The following is a 21,722-nucleotide window of genomic DNA, read 5'->3' on the forward strand; positions in this document are numbered from 1 at the left end:
TCCACCAACAACTCTGACAGATGTCAATCATGGAGACCTCGATCGAAGCTGACAATGACCCTCGTGGTTGGTCGATCGATCAAGTCATTCAAGAACTCTGCCATAATTCTCCACCAAGTTGGCCACCACCCAACTGGCCTCAGCAAATACCAGATCGACACCTCCTAGAAGACAACTTTCGCCGAAATCACGTCGATGGAGACAACCTCCTCGCCTTGGATATGGCAACTCTCAAGGATGATTTGGGAATCATCTCATTTGGTCAGAGAAGAGCCATTATGAAGACCATTGAATACCTTCGCCATCATTCAAGAAGCTATCAGCAAATGGCGTTTCAGGCCGATAGCATTGGTAGGATGCAATCCGCAACTTATGCAACTCCTCGAATCACACATTCTCGAATGTCGCTTGTACCACAGCCCCCGGCTGTGGCCGAGCTGGGAATCCACCCCTCCGTTGAATCTCGACAGCCCACTCTCTCCCCTTCCTTGAACGGTATCGGCCGCCCGAGATTTGCACCGACGGATCCACAAGGCTTTGCACAACTCGACTCGGCAACCAAATCAACAGGCAACTTTATGGAACTGCCTCGACCAGAGACGACACAGGCAACCCCAACTCGCACCCGAGAACCCAAGTCAGCTTCCGATGTGTCAGGCACTTCAGGGAGACCAAGTCCTGCTACGAACAATGTTTCGTCACTCGCACCTCACGGAGAAACTCCGTCGAAACTTCCGGAGAGACGAAGAAAAGACCAGACGATCAAGAGCGGGCAGAAAAGAATCGCCCCAACATTCGTTTCTCCATTACCAGAGGCGACCCCGGCTGAATCGTCCGGATCTTATCTTTCACAATCCGCGGTACCTCTTCAAGATATCTTCTACTACAAAATCTCTTCAGGCTTTGGAGACGTTTTCTATCGCGTTCCCCTGGAGGACTCCGACGACTTCTTTATCGAACATCGTTACCCCACTGGCCAGAGACGAACAGTGGCCAAGCAGATGAAGTTCTTTCTCAACCAAGGGGCTGAAACTCTCCCACAGAGCAGATTGCCTGTTAAATTTCCCTACGACCAGAGTCGACTCAGCAGACCTTTCTCCGAGGAGTACTTCACGTTGTTTCCACGTGGATCTGGGCGAGCCAGAGTTGTTCGAGCCGAAGACTTTCCTGAAGTAGAAGGTATTCGGAAGCAGAAAACCAAACGATCCAAGACCGATCGTTCACCAAGCCACCAAGTTCTTGAAACCAATGGACCAACACAGCAAGATGAGGCACAAGATAAGTCTGATTGGTCAGAGCTGGATTATCTACTCGACAAATATCCAGCTGCGGAGTCGGATGATGGGTTGCCTGTCTATGGCGATTCTGGTGACGAAGGGGATTTTGATGACAATACCTGGAGAGAGATTCGAGAGGAAGAGGAAGAAAGAAATCGCGAGCCAGCTCACATGACTCCTCCTGAAGTCGACACAACAATTGACGCGATCATTGAGGAACTGAAGCAAGAATGGAGGGGCACCAAATTTGCAAAGGTCCAGATGAAAGCTTATCGTCTGTGGGTGAAGGCTGCTAAGAAGAAACGCCGACAAGAAGAACTCGAATACTACAAGTACTGGAGCGATCGCTGCTTGAAGAACACAAACAAAATCAAACGTGCCCTGGCCGATGACGTTTGGCGGAATCCAATGGAGTTGAGAAAACAGTGTCAAAACATTGAACTGGCCGTTTTTCAACATGAAGAATTCAAATACTATCATCAAGTTCTCCTTCGAGACTCGCCGCCAAATCTTCCTCCTCCGACCGCACTGAAAGCCACGCAAGTCCAACGACAACCAGTGTTGGAAGAAGGCGAGGAACTAATAGAATCGGAGTCCGAATCTCTTGGAGATGATGATGATGATGACGACGACGACGACGATTTTCTGGATGATTCGTCGAATGCTGGGTCCATTCATCACGATCCCGATTTGGAGGATTGGAATCCTGTCATTCCGGAAAAAGATTTCCCCCCAACTATCGCCACGGACCAGATCCCTCCTTCAACGCATGAGCCGATTTCTGAACCACAAGCGTCGTCCGAATCTATCGATATGCCCGCGGATGATGCAGACGTTGACAGTGACGATGAAATCGTGACACCCACTTCCCGCCGATGGAGACAAATAAAAGCAGAGGTGACTCCTTCTATGGCCAAGAAGGCCGCTCCTAAGATCTCTCCAAAGACTCCTACTGCGAAACATGTTCTCCAGCTTCCCCCGGCTCCCGAGCTCGCTGGAAGAGACTCTGGCTCTGACACCTCAGATCTCGACCGGTTTCCACATCTCCCCAAAACAAAATATCGCAAACATGGGCGGACGAAGTTGGCTCCCGTAGACCTGACTCTGTCCAACTCACCATCATCTGTTGAACAGAGTGCCAACGATACCAGCACATCATTCAAATCTGTGCGAACGCCAGAACTGAATCCCACTCATCCTCAAACTCCTCCAAAACGGAAATTTCGGAGGCGCAACCTTCTTTCACAAGATTCACGTACGTCTTCCGACCGTCGCTTGTCACGAGATGGCTCTAGATTACCAGATCTGGACGACATCCAGGGCATCCTGGACACAGAATGGTCTGAAATCGAGGATGATTTAGACAAGCGTCGGGCGCTAGCTAAGGCAATCTACGGTCTTGAACAGGATACAGTCAACAACCTGAACTTACTCCTGAGTTCCCTTCCCTCCGTCAACCAAGTGGAAGATATTTTGTTTAAAGGGCTCCTTGGTCTCAGTGCGGATGATCACATTATCGAAGATGTGAAACCGAAGGACCAAGCCGTCGCCCAGCTCTTGACCTTTCTATACATGACCTATATCTGTTGCCAGAATATGGTCGATTGTTCCTCACTCTCCGAAGGACATAGAAATACTGCATTTGGAGATCTTGAGCATGTTGTGGATTCTTTCTACGAGGATTTACACAACCTAATCGGGGTCTTTATTCAAGGGCACAAGGATTCTCGTTCCATACAAAGCATCAAGAAAAGAAAGAGAAACCAAGAATCTGCCCTAGAGGGCCTGGAAGACAGCGACGCACAGATGACTGATTATCCGCCAACTGAGGAGCTGGATCCTGACATTCCACCACCATCTCACAAGAAACGAAAGCGAAAGGTCGAAGAAAGTCAACAGGCCATTTCTCTCCAACAGAGCGACCAGCAACGCATTCAGGAACAGGAGCGGCGGCGGCAAAAAATGGCCGAGAAGTTTGCTCAATTCAAGGCCGACGGAAATGCCGTTGAGCCCATCAACACGACAGAGCCTTACGTCCACCTCCATCCGCACATCGCGCAGCGCGTTAAACCACATCAACTTAATGGTATCCAATTCATGTGGCGTGAAATAATCGAGGATCCAAAACATCAAGGTTGTATATTGGCACACACCATGGGGCTTGGGAAGACCATGCAGGTCATTTCTCTTCTGGTGACCATTTCCCTCTGCAATCAAAGCGATGACCCAGACATCAGAAAGCAAATTCCGGCTTATTTGCGAGAGAGCAAAACACTCATTCTATGTCCCGCTTCCCTGGTCGAAAATTGGTTTGATGAGCTCCTGATGTGGACGCCTCATCAAGCTGTTCTGGGCCATATCCATAAATTTGACTCACCAGATAAGAGCATCATTCGTGATTGGTCCAAAAATGGAGGTATTTTGCTGATCAGCTACGACAGATTCAGACGGTCCATCTCAGACAGCGTCAAGGCAAAAGCCAAAGGAGATGTCTCAATCGATACTGAGAAGATCCTCCTAGATGAACCCAATCTTGCCATTGCTGACGAAGCTCATATATTGAAGAATCCACGCTCAAGCATCAATCAGTACGCCAAACGTTTGAAGACCACAAGTCGCATCGCTTTGACGGGCTCTCCCTTAAACAACCATCTTGAAGAGTACCATACCATGATAGACTGGATCGCTCCCGGTTATCTCGGAGACATTGTTCAATTCCGTTCCAAGTATTCGGAGCCAATCAATGAAGGGCTTTACTCTGATAGCACGCCGTATGAGAAGCGATTGTGCCTGCGCAAATTGCACGTCCTCAAACGAGATCTCGATCCAAAGATCAACCGTGCGGATATCTCGGCCGTTGAAAAGGATATGCCGACCAAGACGGAGTACTTCATTACAATTCCACTCACAGATCTACAAAAGAAAGCGTATGATATCTACGTCAACTATATGCATCAGTCATATGGAGATACAAAGGCACGATCTCGTAATGCCCGAATCTGGACCTGGATTGCAATGTTGTCCTGGCTATGCCATCATCCTTCATGTTTTCTGGCTAAGTTGAGAGAGCGCTCCGAGCAAAATGGTGTAGACAACCAATTGATGAGCGGCGACGAGGATGGTACCGAGGCTAATCGGTCTAATGACGAGGCCCCGACGCCAGACACCATTGCGGCTGACGTCCAGATTGATACTATCGGACCCATGAGCGAAGCTATGCGACAGGTCACAAAACTTTTCAAGAATTGGGACACTCCCGAATCTCTCAATGATCCCTCTCTTTCTTATCGCACTCTTGCCGTCCAGTATATTGTGGAACAAGCAACAAGGGTTGGTGACAAGACACTCATCTTCACTCACAGCATTCCCACACTGGATTATTTGGAAGGCATGTTGAGGAGAATGAAGTGTGCCTTCTGTCGACTGGATGGGAAGACCAAGGTGGCCGACCGACAAGCCTACACAAAGGAGTTCAACAAGAAACAAAACTATCAAGTCTTCCTCATATCGATGAGAGCGGGTGGGCTTGGTCTGAATCTTCAAGGTGCCAATCGTGTGATCATCTTCGATTTCAGCTTCAATCCTTCATGGGAACAACAAGCGATTGGCCGAGCATACCGTCTCAACCAAAAGACACCAGTCTTCGTATATCGTTTCCAGGCCGGGGGGACTTTTGAAGATGTCTTGTTCAATCGAGCTGTCTTCAAAACACATTTATTTGGGCGGGTGGTGGACAAGAAAAGACCAGAACGACATGCTTCCAAGAAAGTAACAGAGTACTTGTTTCCTGCCAGAGATGTCGAGCAACAAGACTTCACGGATTGTCTTGGAAAAGATCCCAGAGTCCTCGATGCCATCATTGGTCGTCTGAGTTGTGTCCGTAGTATTGTGCTGACCGAGACATTCCAAAAGGAAGATGATGAACAATTGAACGACGAGGAGCAAAAGGCGGCCGAGGAAGAGTTTCGCGATCAGCGCTTGCAACGAGAAGATCCGGCAGCATGGCAAGCTAAGCAAGCAGCTCGTCTTTCTGAAGCCCGCAAACAGCAACAACCCACATTCACTCAGCAGCCCGTGTTCTCTGCTACTACGACTTCCGCTCCGATGTCGGTGTTCTCACACACTGCGACTGGAACTTCACACTCTTTCCGCTACAGTATTGTCCAACCTCCGTTTAGTAGAGAGAACCTGAATCGTCCGCTAGCTCCTCGACCTCCACAGGCGCTTCAAGCTCCTCAAACTGGACTTGGTTTTCCTGTTGCATACGACGACACGTTTCAAGGCTTTGTACCACAGCCCGCCAGTACTCGCCGTGCAACAAGCTTGGATCCCGACCCCCAAATGTCATAAATGAGGAAGGAAATGTTCAATGGAGACACAGGCAGGTTGGACTCCGCAACTGCAGCAGTGGCCATTCCTGGAGATGATGGATAATACCATGGCCCGGCTGACAACTTTCTTTTTGTTTTTGTTTATTTTTATTGCTACGTTTGATGGTGGAGCATATTCATCTTTTTATGGCTCCATGAGATACCCCTGTTAGCGCCCTTCCCCCCTTTCCCTTTCTTATGACAAGATTACGAAGGAACTTTGATGGCCAGTGGGCATGAACTGAAGCTTGAGAATCAGCAAGGTGCGCTCAATAGAACTTCAGGTTCTGTGTGAGAATGGGCTGGATAGTACATTACAGATAAGTGCCTAGGCTCAAGCGCATCTTGCATAACAGAAACAGAGTCTTGGAAGACTCAAAACTCACTTTTCACTTTCCTGCTTTGCCTTCGATCCAGGTCATGCCGTTGAATCATTACAGATCCTGTCGTCCCTAGCAATACGTTGTGCATCATCGATCTTCTCTCTCCTCATTTCTCGTGCACAACCAGGACTTATGTCCCACGCTTTGGAAATAGGAGCAATTCCTGCTGAATAAATTTTCCCCATCTCTTCCATCGTTTACCTAAAATCGCTGTATGGCTAGATAGATTCCAATAGTATAGGTTGAAACTCTCGTTCTCCAGACCGTGTCGTCCATCTCGAATACAACAAAATAACTGACTTTTCGAAGCACATATAGATCCGTTGGCTGACGGTCATTGGCCATTGGTTTTCCGTGTCTGTTCATTTGTCTGAGCTGTAGCTGTAACGTAGCCCACTCTTGAGCGCGAGAAGAGCTCTTTCTTTGCGGCAGCGAAGTTGATGGCCGGTTTTCTTTGTGATTCGATGCGGGCCTCTGTTCCATGCTTTCACAAGTAGATGATCGGATCTCTCGACACTAACCTGTGTGACGCATGGTTCATAATTTTCTATAGCTTCCTCTCTGATTTGAAAATTTCAACCTGACTCACTTGGACTGTAAGATGGGAGAGCGATAATGAATGGAATCCCCGAGTGTACGAACCTTAATTCCCTGCTTGCTTTCTCTGGGGTCCCTTTCCGTTGGGGTTGGGTACTGTTGAGGATTTAGCTTGTCGCTGATCTCACCAAACTTGTCTGGACGAAATTCTCCCATCTTTTGTATCAGGTCATCACAGCTGCGTTTGCATAAGATGGAGTTGGAATCATCGGGCTCAAATTCTTTTTGATATCCGGCCAGAGCTCTCTCGTAAGACGATGCCGCTTGGTCGAACTTGGACTGCGATTTCAAGTTGGAAACGAGGCTTTCCGCTGCCATCAGCGTTGACTAGTCCTTCTACCTAGACATAATCTGTAGAATAGTCAGCTCTGCTCGACATATTTGTTCCACATCTTCGTATCTGCCTTACATTTCTGAGACACTTCTCGGTTCATCCATGGCGTTCAGTATGTCCTCTTTCCCGTATGGTAGGGCAACTTTTCTGCCACTCAAGGAGTCGTCTGTATAGTTCTTCCGCGTCCGCGACTTCCTCTGCAGCGTAGGTACTCGAGCCAAGTCACCCATGTTCTTCAAATGTACCTGTATGCTCCGCAACCATCATTTTCTTCAGCATATCTGGATACCTCCGCCTGTTGGTTTATTTGCCATCTCTATCAGTCGATGAGACCGTTCGTCCGCATCGGATGTCACGAAATATCCTTGTATGTCTCAGCTCGATTTTCCATGCTCTTCAAAGTATCAAGATGATCTGCGGCCAAGTACACGCTGTTGTGTCTCCAGCATGTTTATCTGCAGTTTTTTCGCCCCCTCTCACTTTTCCAGCCACTATAGCTGACCTGCCAGATTCCCATGGATTCTTGTGTATCTGAATTTTCCGGACCGAGAATCTCCCGTTGGAGTTTTAGCACTTCTCGGCATACATCAAATGCTAGCTCGAGATCCCCTGGAAGGTCATACGTCCACGCTAGGTTGCTTATAGTCGTCAGTCTGGAGGGATATTTCCCACTCAGTGTTGCTTGCCCTTCCATCCAGCACATCTTGAAACAATCGCGCAGCCTGACTGTACTTACCCTGATCGTGAAGCGCTAGGGCGAGGTTTTCCTCGTCTTCATCACCGGTATGTCGACGCTAGGTTGGCCATACTGGTCAGCGTGTCAGGATGCACCGCCCCGAGCACCCTCTTTCTTGTCTCCATCACTTGCACGCCCAGCTCTTCCGCCTCCTGCCATCGGCCTTGATTCCAATACGTCGACGCCAGGTTAGCCATACTGGTCAGCGTGTCGGGATGTTCCGCCCCGAGCACCCTCGAACTCGTCTCCATCACCTGCACCTCCAGCCCTTCCGCCTCCTTCCATCGACCTTGATTCCGGTATGTCGACGCCAGGTTAGCCATACTGGTCAGCGTGTCGGGATGTTCCGCCTCAAGCACCCTCTTCCTCGTCTCCATCACCTGCACATTCAGCCCTTCCGCCTCCTGCCATCGGCCTTGATTCCAATACGTCGACGCCAGGTTGGTCATACTGGTCAGCGTGGAGGGATGCTCCGCCCCGAGCACCCTCGATGTCGTCTCCATCACTTGCACTTCCAGCTCTTCCGCCTCCTGCCATTTGGCTCGACTCGAATACGTCGACGCCAGGTTGGCCATACTGGTCAGCGTGTCGGGATGCTCCGCCCCGAGCACCCTCTTTCTTGTCTCCATCACCTGCACGCCCAGCTCTTCCGCCTCCTGCCATCGGCCTTGATTCCAATACGTCGTCGCCAGGTTGGCCATACTGGTCAGCGTGTCGGGATGCTCCGCCCCGAGCACCCTCGAACTCGTCTCCATCACTTGCACTTCCAGCTCTTCCGCCTCCTGCCATTTGGCTCGACTCGAATACGTCGACGCCAGGTTGGCCATACTGATCAGCGTGGAGGGATGCTCCGCCCCGAGCACCCTCGAACTCGTCTCCATCACTTGCACTTCCAGCTCTTCCGCCTCCTGCCATCGGCCTTGATTCCAATACGTCGACGCCAGGTTAGTCATACTAGTCAGCGTGTCGAGATGCTCCGCCCCGAGCACCCTCGAACTCGTCTCCATCACTTGCACGTCCAGCTCTTCCGCCTCCTGCCATCGGCCTTGATTCCGGTATGTCGACGCCAGGTTGGCCATACTGGTCAGCGTGTCAGGAAGCTCCGCCTCAAACGCCCGCTTCTTGCTCGTGAGGGCTTCGTGTTCAAATGACTCGTCTGAAGCCTCACCTGCATAAGGTTCTTCCTCACGGTTCTCAAGGAGAGGTAGGTCCGATATGTCCGCACGGGAGTCAGTTCCTAACTGGCCTTGCTGACCAGATCCAGCGTTGCCTGACTGGCTTTCCGCTTCCAGTCCCGTTGATCGAGGCAGCGCCATCAAGGCAATAATCTCCAGGTGTCCCGCGACGTGCTTTGACATATTCTGTGCGTCCAAGATCTGCGTCAAGCATATGGGACAGGGTCGGTTAGACCTTAAAGAGCCATTTCTACGAGCACGTACAATCTCGTTCTGGAGCATGGATGATGCCGCGCGTGAATGGTGTTCGTGGACATGTTGTTTGTACTCGTCAAGGTCAGCGAATTCCAGAAGTTCCTGGCCAGACGATGGATGCTCGAGACAGGTAAACACCCCATTATGTTCGAGTGCTTCGTGTGCAGACCAAACATTCTGACTGTCGTAGACGTGTCTCTCAGTTTTGCACTGCTCGTAAGTGCAACAGTACGGTCGGAGATCATGAAGCAAGTGGCTTTTCCATGCAGCTGCGTTCAAGTATCGATTCGGACAAATGGTGTGACAGTACGGGCAAATGAAGAAGCCATTATGCCCGGGCTTGAACTCTGGAGGAACAGCTGGCCAGCTGAGCTTTTCGTCAGTTGGTCCGTATGCTGAAGGAGTTCTGGTGTCACGCGTCGCCACGGAGAATCGCTCCGCCAGATCCAGTTGACCTGGTGGCAGTTTGGTGACACTTGAAGGCATAGACAACTGAATAGTTTGGGCAGGACGATTTCGGTCCGGTAAAGCAAAGACTTGATCGACTGTCGGCTGGGGAATGAATTTGTCTTCTTGCTGAAAAAGCAGCTGTCTCCCTACCGTTTCATTGCGTTCAGATTGAGTTTCTCTCCAGAATATAAATTGTTGCCTCCTAAGGCTATTTGACTGAGAAAGGCGTTCAATCAGTCTCTCATCTGCTTGGGTCAACTCAAGAGTCTGGGCGTCCTTCATATCCGCCAAAGCTCGCCGAGTTTGTAAGAAGTAATCCGTGATACGGCCGCGTTCGAGGTCTAGGAGTTGTTTAATCGCCCCTAATCTGTCACTCGAAGGGATGGTTCGATACACATTCCGTGATCCTGGTGCTGAGCGCATGGTAGGGTGCCGAATTCTGTGGGCAAGCCCATAGAGACGACGTTGAAGATCGTCGACACTCTCTATACGCCCTCTGATCTCATCCTCATCAGCAGCGCCTGCTTCATTTTCAAGAGCTCTTTGTTCATCGGTAGAGGTAGGGAGCTTGACGGAGAGTGGCACGTTGTCTGCGCCTTTGTCCTCGTCGTCCGGGCTTGATAGGCCCAGGGTAAACCTGTTTGTGCACGCCGCTGCCAGTTCATTGAGGTTGTATTCGAGCTCCTCCAGAAGATCGACCATGTACTCTTTGACATCTTGGGCATCTTGAAGGCGATAATCCATCGACCTGTGGCCTTCGTCGAACATGCCTAAGTTTGCCGCCCAGAACAGAAAAGATTGCCTCGTCCTCTCGAGGAATATCGTCAAATCTTCAACGGGTGAAGCGGCATGGTGTAAAACCTCTGAGAGTCGAATAAATGCGGTCTGTATTGCTCGACCATAGTGGGCAATGTCTTGTGTCGAACCCATGGCTCTGAAGGTGGAATGGGTTAAGGGTGGCGTCGCTGGGATGAGAGATCCAGCCTCATCTGGTTGTCGGTTTTGCTTCCGCTTCACACCTCAAAGGAAAGAGAGGGCATGCTTTAGCAATGTGAACGACGCTTTATGGGATCTGAATCTTCAAGAGATGATAAACGTGAGGTTGACGACGCGGGGCTGGTGAGGCTGAAGTCGACGAGTAAGTTGCTGCCCCGCGCCATTGTGTGTATCTGCACCGAAGCCCACTCTTGAACCTGTTCTCATCCTGCTTGGCAGCAATAAGGCGGCTGAAATCACACCTTGTCTTGAAAGCTTTCATCAATCTGGACGTCTGTCGTAGAGGTGCGTGTGAATCGGCACAGAGCGCAAGAGATGTCTGGAATTGAGATCGCGGGCCTCGTGCTTAGTGCGTTACCTTTGATGATATCCGCTTTGGAGAGCTATCGAAAGGGCTTGCGACCCGTGAAAACCTTGTTGTATGCTTGGAAAAAGCAGCTGGAAGCGCTGGTAACTCGCCTTAAAGATCAGAAATTTTGGTTGCGTCAGAATATGAAAGTACTCCTGGCAGGTGCTATACCTTCGCAGGAGAGTGACTTAACGAAGGTCGACGATATTCTGACATTCATGAGGAGGGATGAGATCTCTTGGTCAATCGAACATTACTTGAGCGACAAGGAATCCTTGGAATACTTCAATCGGATCTTGAAGGAGTGTGAAGAAACTCTGCTGGCCATTGCAAAGCAATTGCAGCACATCAAGCACCCGATCAAGGTGAGTGCTATCGTTCAGCATAATACATTTGATTCTATGAGCGAGATGAGGAGAGAACTTCCGAGGGGCGGCAAGCTCAAGCAGAATATCAGTCGCTCACCAACATTGTGTAAGAAAGCTAAATATCATCTCTCGTCAGGGTACTCACGATCTCGAAAGTTTGATTAAGCTCAATCCGAAGACCGGACCGACTTACACCTTCAGAACGGCTTTTAACTTCACCATGAACCAGAAAGAGATAGAGCAATTGGTCGACCGTGTTAAAGATTGCAACGAGAATCTTAAAGAACTGGCCAGGAGTGAAGAAAGCATCAACATCTCCAAACTCGCTCTGGCCCAAAACTCGTCAATAGGAATGGCCAAAGATCTCGCCACGGTCTTTCACCGAATCTGGGAGCATGCAACTGCTTTGCACTCTGCGGTGTCCGAGTGTTGGTCCATGAATTGCAATTCCAGCCACCAAACGATGCTTTTCCTCGATTCCCGAGCTGCGCATCCCCAAAACAAGATCCAGCTCCGCCAGAAGGAATATTCACCAATCTTTCGACTTGCTCTTTGCACATCGTGCTCAGGAGTTGAATGGCAAGAAGGTGAAGTTTCCGTTGTCAATTTGAGCCAGCCTTCGTCACCGACCAAAGAAGAAGTCATCGATCTCTGTAATCGACTGGCCAAGGGCGCTCCCTTAGCTGGTAAGGCCTGGATCATGGACTTAACGAAAGAGAAGAAACTCTTTTGTTGCAGCAAGAAGACTTGCGATGCCTGGCTGAGTGGGAGCAGCCGGGCAGGGATCCTGAGCCTTGGAGATTACCTGCGAAGCAACCAAGCCAAGAAATTGCTGCCAAAGGAAAGCATTCTGTTAGCCCTCACATTGGCCTCGTCATTGGTTCAGTTGCATCAGACACAATGGGTCCATAACGCTTGGTCGAAGGAAACAATCAGAGCCATCCCGCAAGCGTCGGCAAACCGGGTTGACTGGACGCGGACATTCATTGAAGCTTCGTTTCCCAGTCCATCCTCGTCGACTAGAGCCAAGGTGAAGGAGGATTTACTGGACCTTGGTATCATTCTGCTGGAGATATGGGAGAGACAGACATTTGAATCGTGGGTCTCCTCCATCTCAGCACCACCAGCGGATGACTATTATTCCAAGATGGGACTGGCGGTTCGATGGCTTGACAGCGTGCAAGAGACCTGGCCAGTGCCTGATTATGCATATGCCGTGTCATCCTGCGTCCGGTTCTCTTTTGAAGGTGTTCAGCATGATTGGAACCATCCCGGATTCCGCAGGATGGTCTGCGAGAAGGTCATCGCTCCACTGCAGGAGACTTCTCGAATTGTAATTCCAAAATAATAGGTTGCTTCTAGATACAGAAGTGCATGGAGTGTGCCAACAAGTCGTTTTAAAGGTTTTGTTGCTGCTCGTTAGAGCCTTGTTCATTTATAGGCATCTTTCGCTCGGTTGACAGGGTGTTGGCAACTTCGATATTCCTAAATTAGCAGCGGCTGCTGCGAATTGCCACTATTAGCTGCCCGATTGGGGAATTTGAGCCCTACCAAGTCAGGTCGCCTCGAACAGTCCCGTATAACTTCGAAACTTTAAGAAGATCATGCCGCTGAATTCACATGTCTCGACGGATGTCTTTCTGCATATCCCGCCATCATTGAACAGAGACCAGCTTATTTCATCACAATTCCCAGCTGGAGATGGCGGCTCCAGCTTCTCGTCCGGAGAGGGAAGGAAAAATCCTGTACAGCAACACAGGAAGAGGCAGAGGAGGAAAGTAACGGTATTGTTTTTTATTCCCGGAAATCCGGGACTCATTGGCTATTACCACCCTTTCCTTTCGTTGCTCGTGCAGGGTATGAATGACAGGAAAAGGGAAGTGGTGGTCGCTGGGTTCAGCCTTGGTGGGTTTGATGTTGATGTTGAGTCTCAAATAGGCGGGAAGAATGAGGTGACGAGCCATGAGGAGGAGTCTAGGAAGTGTGAAATGAAGAACTTGCTCTATCCTCTTCTGTATTCTTCTCCCCATCCTCAACCTCGAGGCGGGCCTTCTGGACATGCGGAAGGGAAGACAGACGAAGCCAATGACGATAGCAGCAGCAATCAGGGAAAGCTCTACACACTCCGCGAGCAAATTGATTTGAGTTATGCACGAGTCAAAAATTTACTTCGTCGTCTCTGGAAGGAGCAATGTTCTATCGGGCTAGAGGAAGAGCAGGATGGAGAACCATTCAAAGTCATTCTCATGGGCCACAGTGTTGGCACGTACATTGCACTCGAACTCGTCCGGCTATGGCATGAGCGACACTCTGATCCTCCTGCTCTTCACACCTCTCCACCTCTCGCATCACCTTACCTCCAAACAGGAAGCAATATCTGGATTATTTCCTGCTGCGTTCTCCTCGCACCGACGTTGGTCGACATCCACTTGTCCCCCTCCGGCCGACTCGCGACACCCCTTCTGACATCCATTCCACTGCTGTCCGCTTCCCTGCCCCGCCTCGCACATGCTCTATTGCACTCCGCCCTGGTCAAGGCCCTCCCGTCGCACTGGTTCACCTGGCTTATCCGAAAAGTCACGGGTATGCAGCCGGGTACTCACGGATTTGAGATCACCGTGGCATTCCTACACAGTAAACGGGGTGTCAAGCAGGCGCTATTCATGGCTGGCATGGAAATGATGGAGATCCGCGCTGACCGTTGGGGTGACGAGATCTGGGGCGCCAGCACTACCATTGAAGCTTCAGATGCGGACAGGTTTAGAGAGCGTGGAGCCAGAAGTCCGAGTTTATACCTCTTGTTTGCCAGACGGGATCACTGGATCGCAGAAGCCACCCGAGAAGAGATCATTCAGAAGAGAGGCCGTGGGCCGGTAGAGGGTGTTGACAGTGTAAAGGCTAGGGCGGGAACTGAGAGTGTGCCACCCCGTCAGAGGAACATTGAGAAAGGAAGACCGACCACACCGACGATTCGAATGGCCGTTATGGACGGCCTGGTGCATGCTTGGTGTCTGGCTCAGAATGAAATTGTGGCTCAACAGGTGAGGGGATGGCTGGAGGAAGTCTTGGGTCAAGATAGTTGAAGATTTTGATATGGGCACTTCTGCGATGCCTGAAATAAAGCGTTCGGCACACCCAGAGAGCGGGATATCTGTCGATCTATAGGATTCGTGAAGCGTAACAGCAGCAGCTCCCAACACTTCCTGACCCGGTAAGTTCGGAAAGCATCCTTCTCAGTATGGGGAAGATCTTCTGAGACTGCCGACGAGAATCATCTTGCTCCAAGGCCGGCTTTTCTGAATAGATCGCCCAAAGTATCGGGCTGCTGGCTAATTGGATGTTGGCCTCCACCGTCAAGATTATGTGCTCTCACGCTCCAAGCGGAGTCCGCAGCTCTTTGCTGCCCGAATAATTGCTGGAGGCTGATTTGTTGGCCTGGTACAAGAGCATTGCCTTGTCGGTTTTCAAGTGTTTGTTCTGCCTGCTGCATGTGACCATTGGTGTGTTGCGTGGTTGCAGCTTCGGTAGCGGCTTCGGCAGCCTGTCGACTCGCTCCAGCATGATCAGCAAGATTTTTCATCAGTTCGCCATTTCGCTTTTGCGTATGCTCCGTTGACGAACCCGGGACATCGTGAAAGATGTACACTCCGTAGATCTTTTGCTCGTGGCCTTCTTTGAAGCTGATTATGACATATTCTCCGGTTATCTCGACCCCAGCGTTTTCGCCTTCTCTCAGTTCCGCTTCAAAATTATCCAAGCCCCTGCGGTTCAGAACAATTGCAGAGTATCGATCCTCGCCGTACATCCCCGGCACCAGCTCGCAAATGAAGAGCGAGCCTTCTACACCTGTTTTGGTCCATTCAGGTTGTGGCAAGGGGGAGAACTCGTAGACGACCGCGTAGGGCGCTATCGACAAGATCCGGGATATCTCAGGATTGTGCCGTTGGAGGACAGAGAGGTTGAGCTCTTCGTTGGTGCGATTCGGCGGAGGGGCCTGGGTGGGATAGTCTGATTGGTAGCCTGGATAGTCGGAATCGTAGTCTGAAACCAGACCAGCGGGCTGCGAAGGAGGTACAGGCACAAGAGCAGCCGGAGGAGCAGGCGCCGGTGCCGGCATGGATTGTGGTGTCTGCGACTGTGACATGGGAGGATAGCGAGGAAAGTCGACCGACTGCTGCCGTCGCGAATTTCCAGACCGTCGATATGACATGGTTCAAGAGAGATGGGATATGAGGTTCTGGGAGAGAGTTGTGGAAGGCGACCAAAAAAGGTCAATACGAGATAGTTCGACCTACCTCGCGGGTAGATAGATGGTCACCTGCCTTTCAGGCTACCGAAGGCATATGCTTGACTCGGGAGTAGTCACTCAGATTGTTGCTCTGACTGGAGAAATAGACGATACGCAACAGACATCGCTCTTGTGGGGGATATATTTACGACAGATTGGATGTTTCTGCAAGTCAATGCTGTAAAAAAACTGACCACTCACAAGGCTGGGCCGACAGGTGGACGAAAAGGGAAAAGCGTCACCCCAGAGTTAGTACCGACCCAATGTAGATCGCGGCGACACGTTACCCCTAATTTTTTGATTGAAAGAAACTTCCGCAATCAACCTCAACAGCATCGTCGCGCCATCACATTTTCTTTCAATTCCTTCGTTTCTCGTGTACACCATTGCCTGCGTCGGCGTCTTTGAATTCTGCCAGCGCCCTTCGTTGTGATTCTCCAGTCACAGCCGACTAGGTCAAAATGTCTTCTCCTATGAATGCGGTACGCTCTCACCGCACTCGCCGCGACCCCCTTATCTCTCCCATCCCCTTCACATTTCATCACATCTCCTTTCACAATCTGAGATGAACCTTGTCATCGTGTCCTCTACTAACGACATGCGCTTGGCGCAGGTAAAGATACGAAGAAAGAAGAATGTCAAGAAGGGAATTCAATTCTGTCTCATGGTGTGCGGTGCAAGTGGAACTGGTACGATTGTCCACACCAGTGGTCATCTAAGGCTGAACTGACCACAAGCCAGGCCGGACCACATTTGTCAATACCCTCTGTGGCAAGCGAGTTCTTCAGCCCAAAGAAGCCGACGATGCAGCCAATGCTCACCTCGAGGAAGGAGTCAGAATCAAGCCTGTCACAGTTGGTAGGTGGAGAAAGATGCATGATGCAGGGTCAATGGTGATCTGACCAAATTTGCAGAGCTCGAATTGGACGAGGAGGGCACACGTGTTTCGTTGACCATCGTGGACACTCCCGGCTTTGGTGATTTGATCGACAATGAAGCTTCCTTCGGCGAAATTGTCGGCTATCTTGAGCGACAGTACGACGATATCCTCGCAGAGGAGTCTCGTATCAAGAGAAACCCTCGGTTCCGGGACAATCGTGTGCACGCGCTCCTCTATTTCATCACCCCCACGGGTCATGGCTTGCGCGAACTCGACATCGAGTTGATGAAGCGCCTCTCTCCCCGCGTCAATGTGATTCCGGTGATCGGTAAGGCTGATTCCTTGACCCCGGCTGAATTGGCCGAGTCCAAGAAATTGGTCATGGAAGACATTGAACACTATCGCATCCCCGTCTACAACTTCCCTTACGACATTGAAGAGGATGATGAAGACACCGTCGAAGAGAATGCAGAGCTACGTGGCTTGATGCCGTTTGCCATTGTTGGATCCGAAGATGTGATTGAGATCGGAGGCCGGCGAGTTCGTGCACGACAGTATCCGTGGGGAATTGTGGAAGTTGACAACCCTCGCCACTCGGACTTCCTTGCCATTCGCAGCGCGCTCCTGCATTCGCACCTTGCCGATCTCAAAGAAATCACCCACGACTTTCTGTATGAGAATTACCGAACGGAGAAGCTCAGCAAGAGCGTGGACGGCGGTGTCTCGTATGTCCCCACCCATCATATTTCTTTTTTTTCCACAAATGAAAACCGGACTAATGGCATGTGTATAACAATTAGGGCCCAAGATTCTTCGATCAACCCTGAAGACCTGGCCAACCAGTCGGTCCGTCTGAAGGAAGAACAATTGCGACGCGAAGAGGAGAAACTGCGGGAAATCGAGGTTAAAGTCCAGCGAGAAATCAATGAGAAACGACAAGAACTGTTGGCACGGGAGAGCCAGCTTCGTGAGATTGAGGCACGGATGCAGCGTGAACAGAGCCAGGGAATGGATGACATGAATGGTCATGGCCACCAAGACGCATAAGCGTGACCGGGGAACTGGAGAACGAGGGGGGAGACGAGGGATTTCGTATTCTTGCGGTCTCATGCAGGCATGGATCAAGGTGAAACCAAAAGTCGACAGAAGAGAGATGTTTTGGTGGAGGTGAGGATTGGAGCAGGCTTCGAGCGGTGAAAGCTTTCAGAACCGTCGGTAGCTCGATTTGCCGTTGGGCTGTTGAGCTGGTTTGTTTGATTGGGGGAGGAGGGGGCAGATATCATGCAGTAGAGTAGCAACTTTCTAATCAGCGGTGACTCGACATGGAAAAGAGGAGATTTAATTTCCTTCTGGACATTGGGATGCAGGAAAAGCGCATCAGTATGTCGATTGTGCGAAATGTGAGCCAGTGAATTTTGCCTATTGTGCCGTTGCAGGCCTGTGGCCGGGTTCGAGAGGGTACGGTGGAGGAGGGAGGTGATTCGCTGGTGCCTGGCGAACCGCCTGACCATGTGCATATTTATTCCCGGTACAGAGCAGGGGGCCTGGCGAGGCTCATTAGGCCTCGGGGCATATAGAGGCGTAAGAAGAGTGGATAAGCGTGGGGTGCATTCGTTGATGTGAGCTTCCGTGGATGGATGATGGTCAAGAGAAGCATGTAGCGTGCGCCCAACCTGCAGGATGGATGGGATGATTTGGGCGCGGGGGTGCGTTTGCAGAGGAGGGGTTGATTACCTCTGTTAGTAGGATGCTCTGCGCTTTTGTGGAGGAGGGGTAGCGCATGTTGTGCCACTCAGAGCAGGTGTTGGGAAAAGACAGCATTCACTCTACACAATCAACCCTTCCTGTCCGGACGGAAAGGGTAGATGTCGGCAGTCAGACTGGACACCGCTCTCTGCATCATCTGCACATCGACATCATTTCTCAGCCTGACAAGAGGGAAAGTGCTCGTTCAATTGGAATTGAACGAGAATTAAATCGCGCATTCGAGGGGAAAGGGGCTAGATATTGGAGGATGCCCCTTGGAGGGGAAAGCCAGACCACGGGCCGTGAGCTCTGTCGCTTGTATCGGTGTCAATGTTGCAGCCCAGACAATACAAGAACACCCAAGCAGCTTGGAACTCTGGGCTGATAGAAGGCAAAGAATTCTTGACTTCGGGGAGAATTGGGCATTGAGGGGTCTCCGAGAGTGGTACATCGAGAACTCAGCAATACTCCCGTACATACAGCCAGTCGATACGAAGAAAGCCCCTCCCGTCGAGTGCATCGCAATATGCAGAGCGCCCAAGGTAGAATGCAGCCAGTGCAGTAGCCTTTGGCCCAAGCGAAACCCAGAAGAGCAAACCGGTGCTGCAACGGAACGTGGGGAGGAGTTCGAGTTTGCTGCTTCAACTTTGGGATCAATTCAATTCACCAACTTCATGGCCATCGGGGGCTGGGAATTCATACAAATATCATGAATACTCCCAGCTCCTACCGATCCAATTGCAATCAATCCGTTTATCTTTATCATGATCGCCTTCCTTTTCTCTTTCGCAGCATCGTCACCCCCACTCACACTCTTCTGTGCGATTTCCGAGACCTCGTGATCGTCGGGTTGCTGGCAGCGACCGGTCGAGTTCCTTGTCCGCACGTCCACCACCGATCACTTGTTCACGCTCGCCCAAAGGTAAAAACACCTCCATATCGCTCTCGTCTCAGTGCCCCTTTATGCTAGCCTCATCACCTTCTCTTTCCCTGGCTGCTGCCCTGTCAGTTGACTGCCTCACTTCTCATCCGTTGTTCTTGTTCACCACTGATTCAGAACACAGTCTGGCCTCGTCTTGCCTCACCTTGATTCCTCTGTTAGCCCATCTGAGGACCTCACGAACCAGATTCAGATCTTGTCAATACTCCCGCTGACCCACCCTAACTATTTCCCCCTCGGCTCGCACGGGTGCGAACCCCGGCACCACATCTGTCATACGGCTGTAACGTGAACCAGTAAATCCCCCATTGATAATACCCCGAGGAAGGAGTGACAAAACAACCACACACCTGGTGAGCTTTGGAAGGACACCAGAAAGAAAAAGGAAAAGAAACACGGCCCAAAATTAAAACTAGTTCAACGAACCACTGACGCCACGATTGACAACCACGAGGAACCGGAGGGGACCCAAAACGGACACCAAAGTGAGCGGCGTCGTTGAACTTACAGTACAAGTCTTTGCCTTGACTCTTGACTTCTTTTCGCCCACTCACCCCCATCCTCCCTGCTTATTCGTCATTTTGGCCAGTACCCCCCAAGCTCTCACTAAGGCGGGTGACTTCTCTGGCTATTGGGAGCCACCAGCGCCATATCTTACGACATCGATCGCATGCTGCCTGCGTCTCGAGATCGTCTCGTGCTTATCCGAACGTCACTGTCGCTCTGAGTCTCTCTCGCGCTCGGTTACTGCCCCACCTTCCAAAGCCAAAAAAGCCACCAGCAGAAAGGACGCATCCGACGCCTTCCCAGTTTCTCTTACCGTTGCAATCTCCATTGTTTGCCCCAACTCCCGTTTCTCCTCAAAAGGGCGTCAAATTCCTGACTCGTCTCGATTCCCGAACTTGTCCCATATAACCGCGAGCGCTCGTCGCGCTGGATCCTCTTCAGATCTCGCTCACTTCGGGTGGGCTTATCCCCTTACCTTACCATCGGCGGTATCGACGTTTATATCGTCCTCCTCATCAAGGTCATGTCGGTAACGACTAGCCCACCATCTTCCCCCCCGCGGTCTTCCAGCGGATTCAGTCTCTTGTCCAAGATCAAATCCCATAAAGAACCCAAGTACTTGAGTCCTCCACGACCTCCGGCGGTCCATCGAGCAGGCAGTTTTGGCAGCATCTACAACCAACCCGCTCGCTCGTCACTATTCTCCCTCCCCGCACAAGAAGGCGCTGGGTTGAAGTCCCGGCGACTCAGTGCGACCCTCTTGGACGATTTTGTCGTTGACGTGTGTCCTTTGGAAGATGAGTTCGTTTCGGCCTCCAAATTCGGTCGGCGGAAAGAAATCGGAAAAGGTGCAAGTGCCACGGTCAAGATCATGTTGCGGAAGGGGGACAAGAAAGGGGAAAACCCATGTCAATATGCCGTCAAAGAGTTTCGCAAAAAGTCAGCCAGAGAAACGGAAGAAGAGTACGTCCGGAAGGTCAAGTCGGAGTATACAATTGCCAAGTCTCTCAGTCATCCCAACATTGTGCAGACGGTACGGTTATGCACCAACAACGGTCGATGGAATCATGTCATGGAATACTGCCAACAAGGAGAGCTCTTCAGTCTGGTCGAACGCAAGTACTTCAAGGCGGAGGACCGCAATTGCATTTTCAAGCAAGTCCTTCGCGGGGTCAATTACTTGCATGAACATGGAATAGCCCATCGGGATATCAAGCTGGAGAATCTTCTCATGACCGACGAGGGATACATTAAGATCACCGATTTTGGCGTGTCAGAAGTCTTTTGTGGGGATCATCCGGGAGTACCGTCGTCGCGAGGACTGTGTGGACAAGGGATGAGGGAGTCTCGCCAATCGGCCCCGGGGATCTGTGGGTCGAAGCCATACATTTCCCCCGAGGTTCTGGCGCAAGATAGGGAATATGATCCAACCAAACTCGATGTGTGGAGTTGTGGAATTCTCTTCATGACCATGTTTCTGGGGGGAAATCCCTGGCAAAGTGCCAGCAAGAGTGAGGTCAATTATGCCCTGTTTTGGGAGGGATGGCGGGCTTTTCTTGAGCGGTTCTCCGACTCGCCCATCGACGAAAACACATATCCTCAGTGTGGACCAATCTTTAACGCGCTGCCATCCCATTCGCAACGAAGGTGTATCCTCAAAATGCTTCATCCTCACCCGGAAAAACGATGCAGCATCAGGGAGGCGCTGAACGGTCGATGGATCAAAGGGGTCGATTGTTGTTCACCGGAAGAAATTGGGGCGACACTGTCCAACGGGATTGATGTGTCGAAGATGGGGTGTCACCAGGTGGTGGCAAAGATGAAGGTGCAGGCGAAACATGATCATCTACCACCCCCAATCAAGCGACTGCCCCAACATCGCTTTGATATGGGGGATGGGACGTCACGGTACGATTGAACATATCGGAACGGCTCTCGATAGGACTGTGAGGAGTGAGGTGCTGTGCAGCTTCCGTTTGTTAGTGGAAGGGGGGGGATTTCTTTTCTTCGGCGAGTATCATCGACTCTGGTCAGCGTTACGAAGTGCTCGGAAGCGCCGGTGTATAGAGTC

At 50.9% G+C, this 21,722-nt stretch overlaps 7 protein-coding genes across 7 annotated transcripts; 5 read left to right on the forward strand and 2 right to left on the reverse strand.

The window, feature by feature from the left end:
- Positions 1-29: 29 nt before the first annotated feature.
- Z518_01120 (uncharacterized protein) lies at positions 30-5,627 on the forward strand (the record flags this gene model as incomplete). The annotated part of the gene is made up of 1 exon (XM_013421721.1): positions 30-5,627. One exon carries the CDS (start codon positions 30-32, stop codon positions 5,625-5,627), a length of 5,598 nt encoding a protein of 1,865 aa, XP_013277175.1.
- Positions 5,628-7,738: 2,111 nt separating this feature from the next.
- Z518_01121 (uncharacterized protein) lies at positions 7,739-10,507 on the reverse strand (the record flags this gene model as incomplete). Its single annotated transcript, XM_013421722.1, has 1 exon — positions 7,739-10,507. One exon carries the CDS (start codon positions 10,505-10,507, stop codon positions 7,739-7,741), a length of 2,769 nt encoding a protein of 922 aa, XP_013277176.1.
- Positions 10,508-10,888: 381 nt separating this feature from the next.
- Positions 10,889-12,638, forward strand: Z518_01122 (uncharacterized protein; the record flags this gene model as incomplete). Its single annotated transcript, XM_013421723.1, has 2 exons — positions 10,889-11,287; positions 11,427-12,638. 2 exons carry the CDS (start codon positions 10,889-10,891, stop codon positions 12,636-12,638), a joined length of 1,611 nt encoding a protein of 536 aa, XP_013277177.1.
- A 256-nt stretch (positions 12,639-12,894) lies between these two features.
- Z518_01123 (uncharacterized protein) lies at positions 12,895-14,373 on the forward strand (the record flags this gene model as incomplete). The annotated part of the gene is made up of 1 exon (XM_013421724.1): positions 12,895-14,373. The coding sequence occupies one exon, from the start codon at positions 12,895-12,897 to the stop codon at positions 14,371-14,373; it is 1,479 nt and encodes a 492-aa protein (XP_013277178.1).
- A 188-nt stretch (positions 14,374-14,561) lies between these two features.
- Z518_01124 (uncharacterized protein) lies at positions 14,562-15,500 on the reverse strand (the record flags this gene model as incomplete). The annotated part of the gene is made up of 1 exon (XM_013421725.1): positions 14,562-15,500. One exon carries the CDS (start codon positions 15,498-15,500, stop codon positions 14,562-14,564), a length of 939 nt encoding a protein of 312 aa, XP_013277179.1.
- A 643-nt stretch (positions 15,501-16,143) lies between these two features.
- On the forward strand, positions 16,144-17,505 carry Z518_01125 (uncharacterized protein; the record flags this gene model as incomplete). Its single annotated transcript, XM_013421726.1, has 4 exons — positions 16,144-16,267; positions 16,320-16,436; positions 16,493-17,183; positions 17,259-17,505. 4 exons carry the CDS (start codon positions 16,144-16,146, stop codon positions 17,503-17,505), a joined length of 1,179 nt encoding a protein of 392 aa, XP_013277180.1.
- Positions 17,506-20,174: 2,669 nt separating this feature from the next.
- Z518_01126 (uncharacterized protein) lies at positions 20,175-21,569 on the forward strand (the record flags this gene model as incomplete). Its single annotated transcript, XM_013421727.1, has 1 exon — positions 20,175-21,569. One exon carries the CDS (start codon positions 20,175-20,177, stop codon positions 21,567-21,569), a length of 1,395 nt encoding a protein of 464 aa, XP_013277181.1.
- Between the last annotated feature and the right edge of the window lie 153 nt (positions 21,570-21,722).

This window comes from Rhinocladiella mackenziei (assembly GCF_000835555.1).
Source record: "Rhinocladiella mackenziei CBS 650.93 unplaced genomic scaffold supercont1.1, whole genome shotgun sequence".
Taxonomy (NCBI): domain Eukaryota; kingdom Fungi; phylum Ascomycota; class Eurotiomycetes; order Chaetothyriales; family Herpotrichiellaceae; genus Rhinocladiella; species Rhinocladiella mackenziei.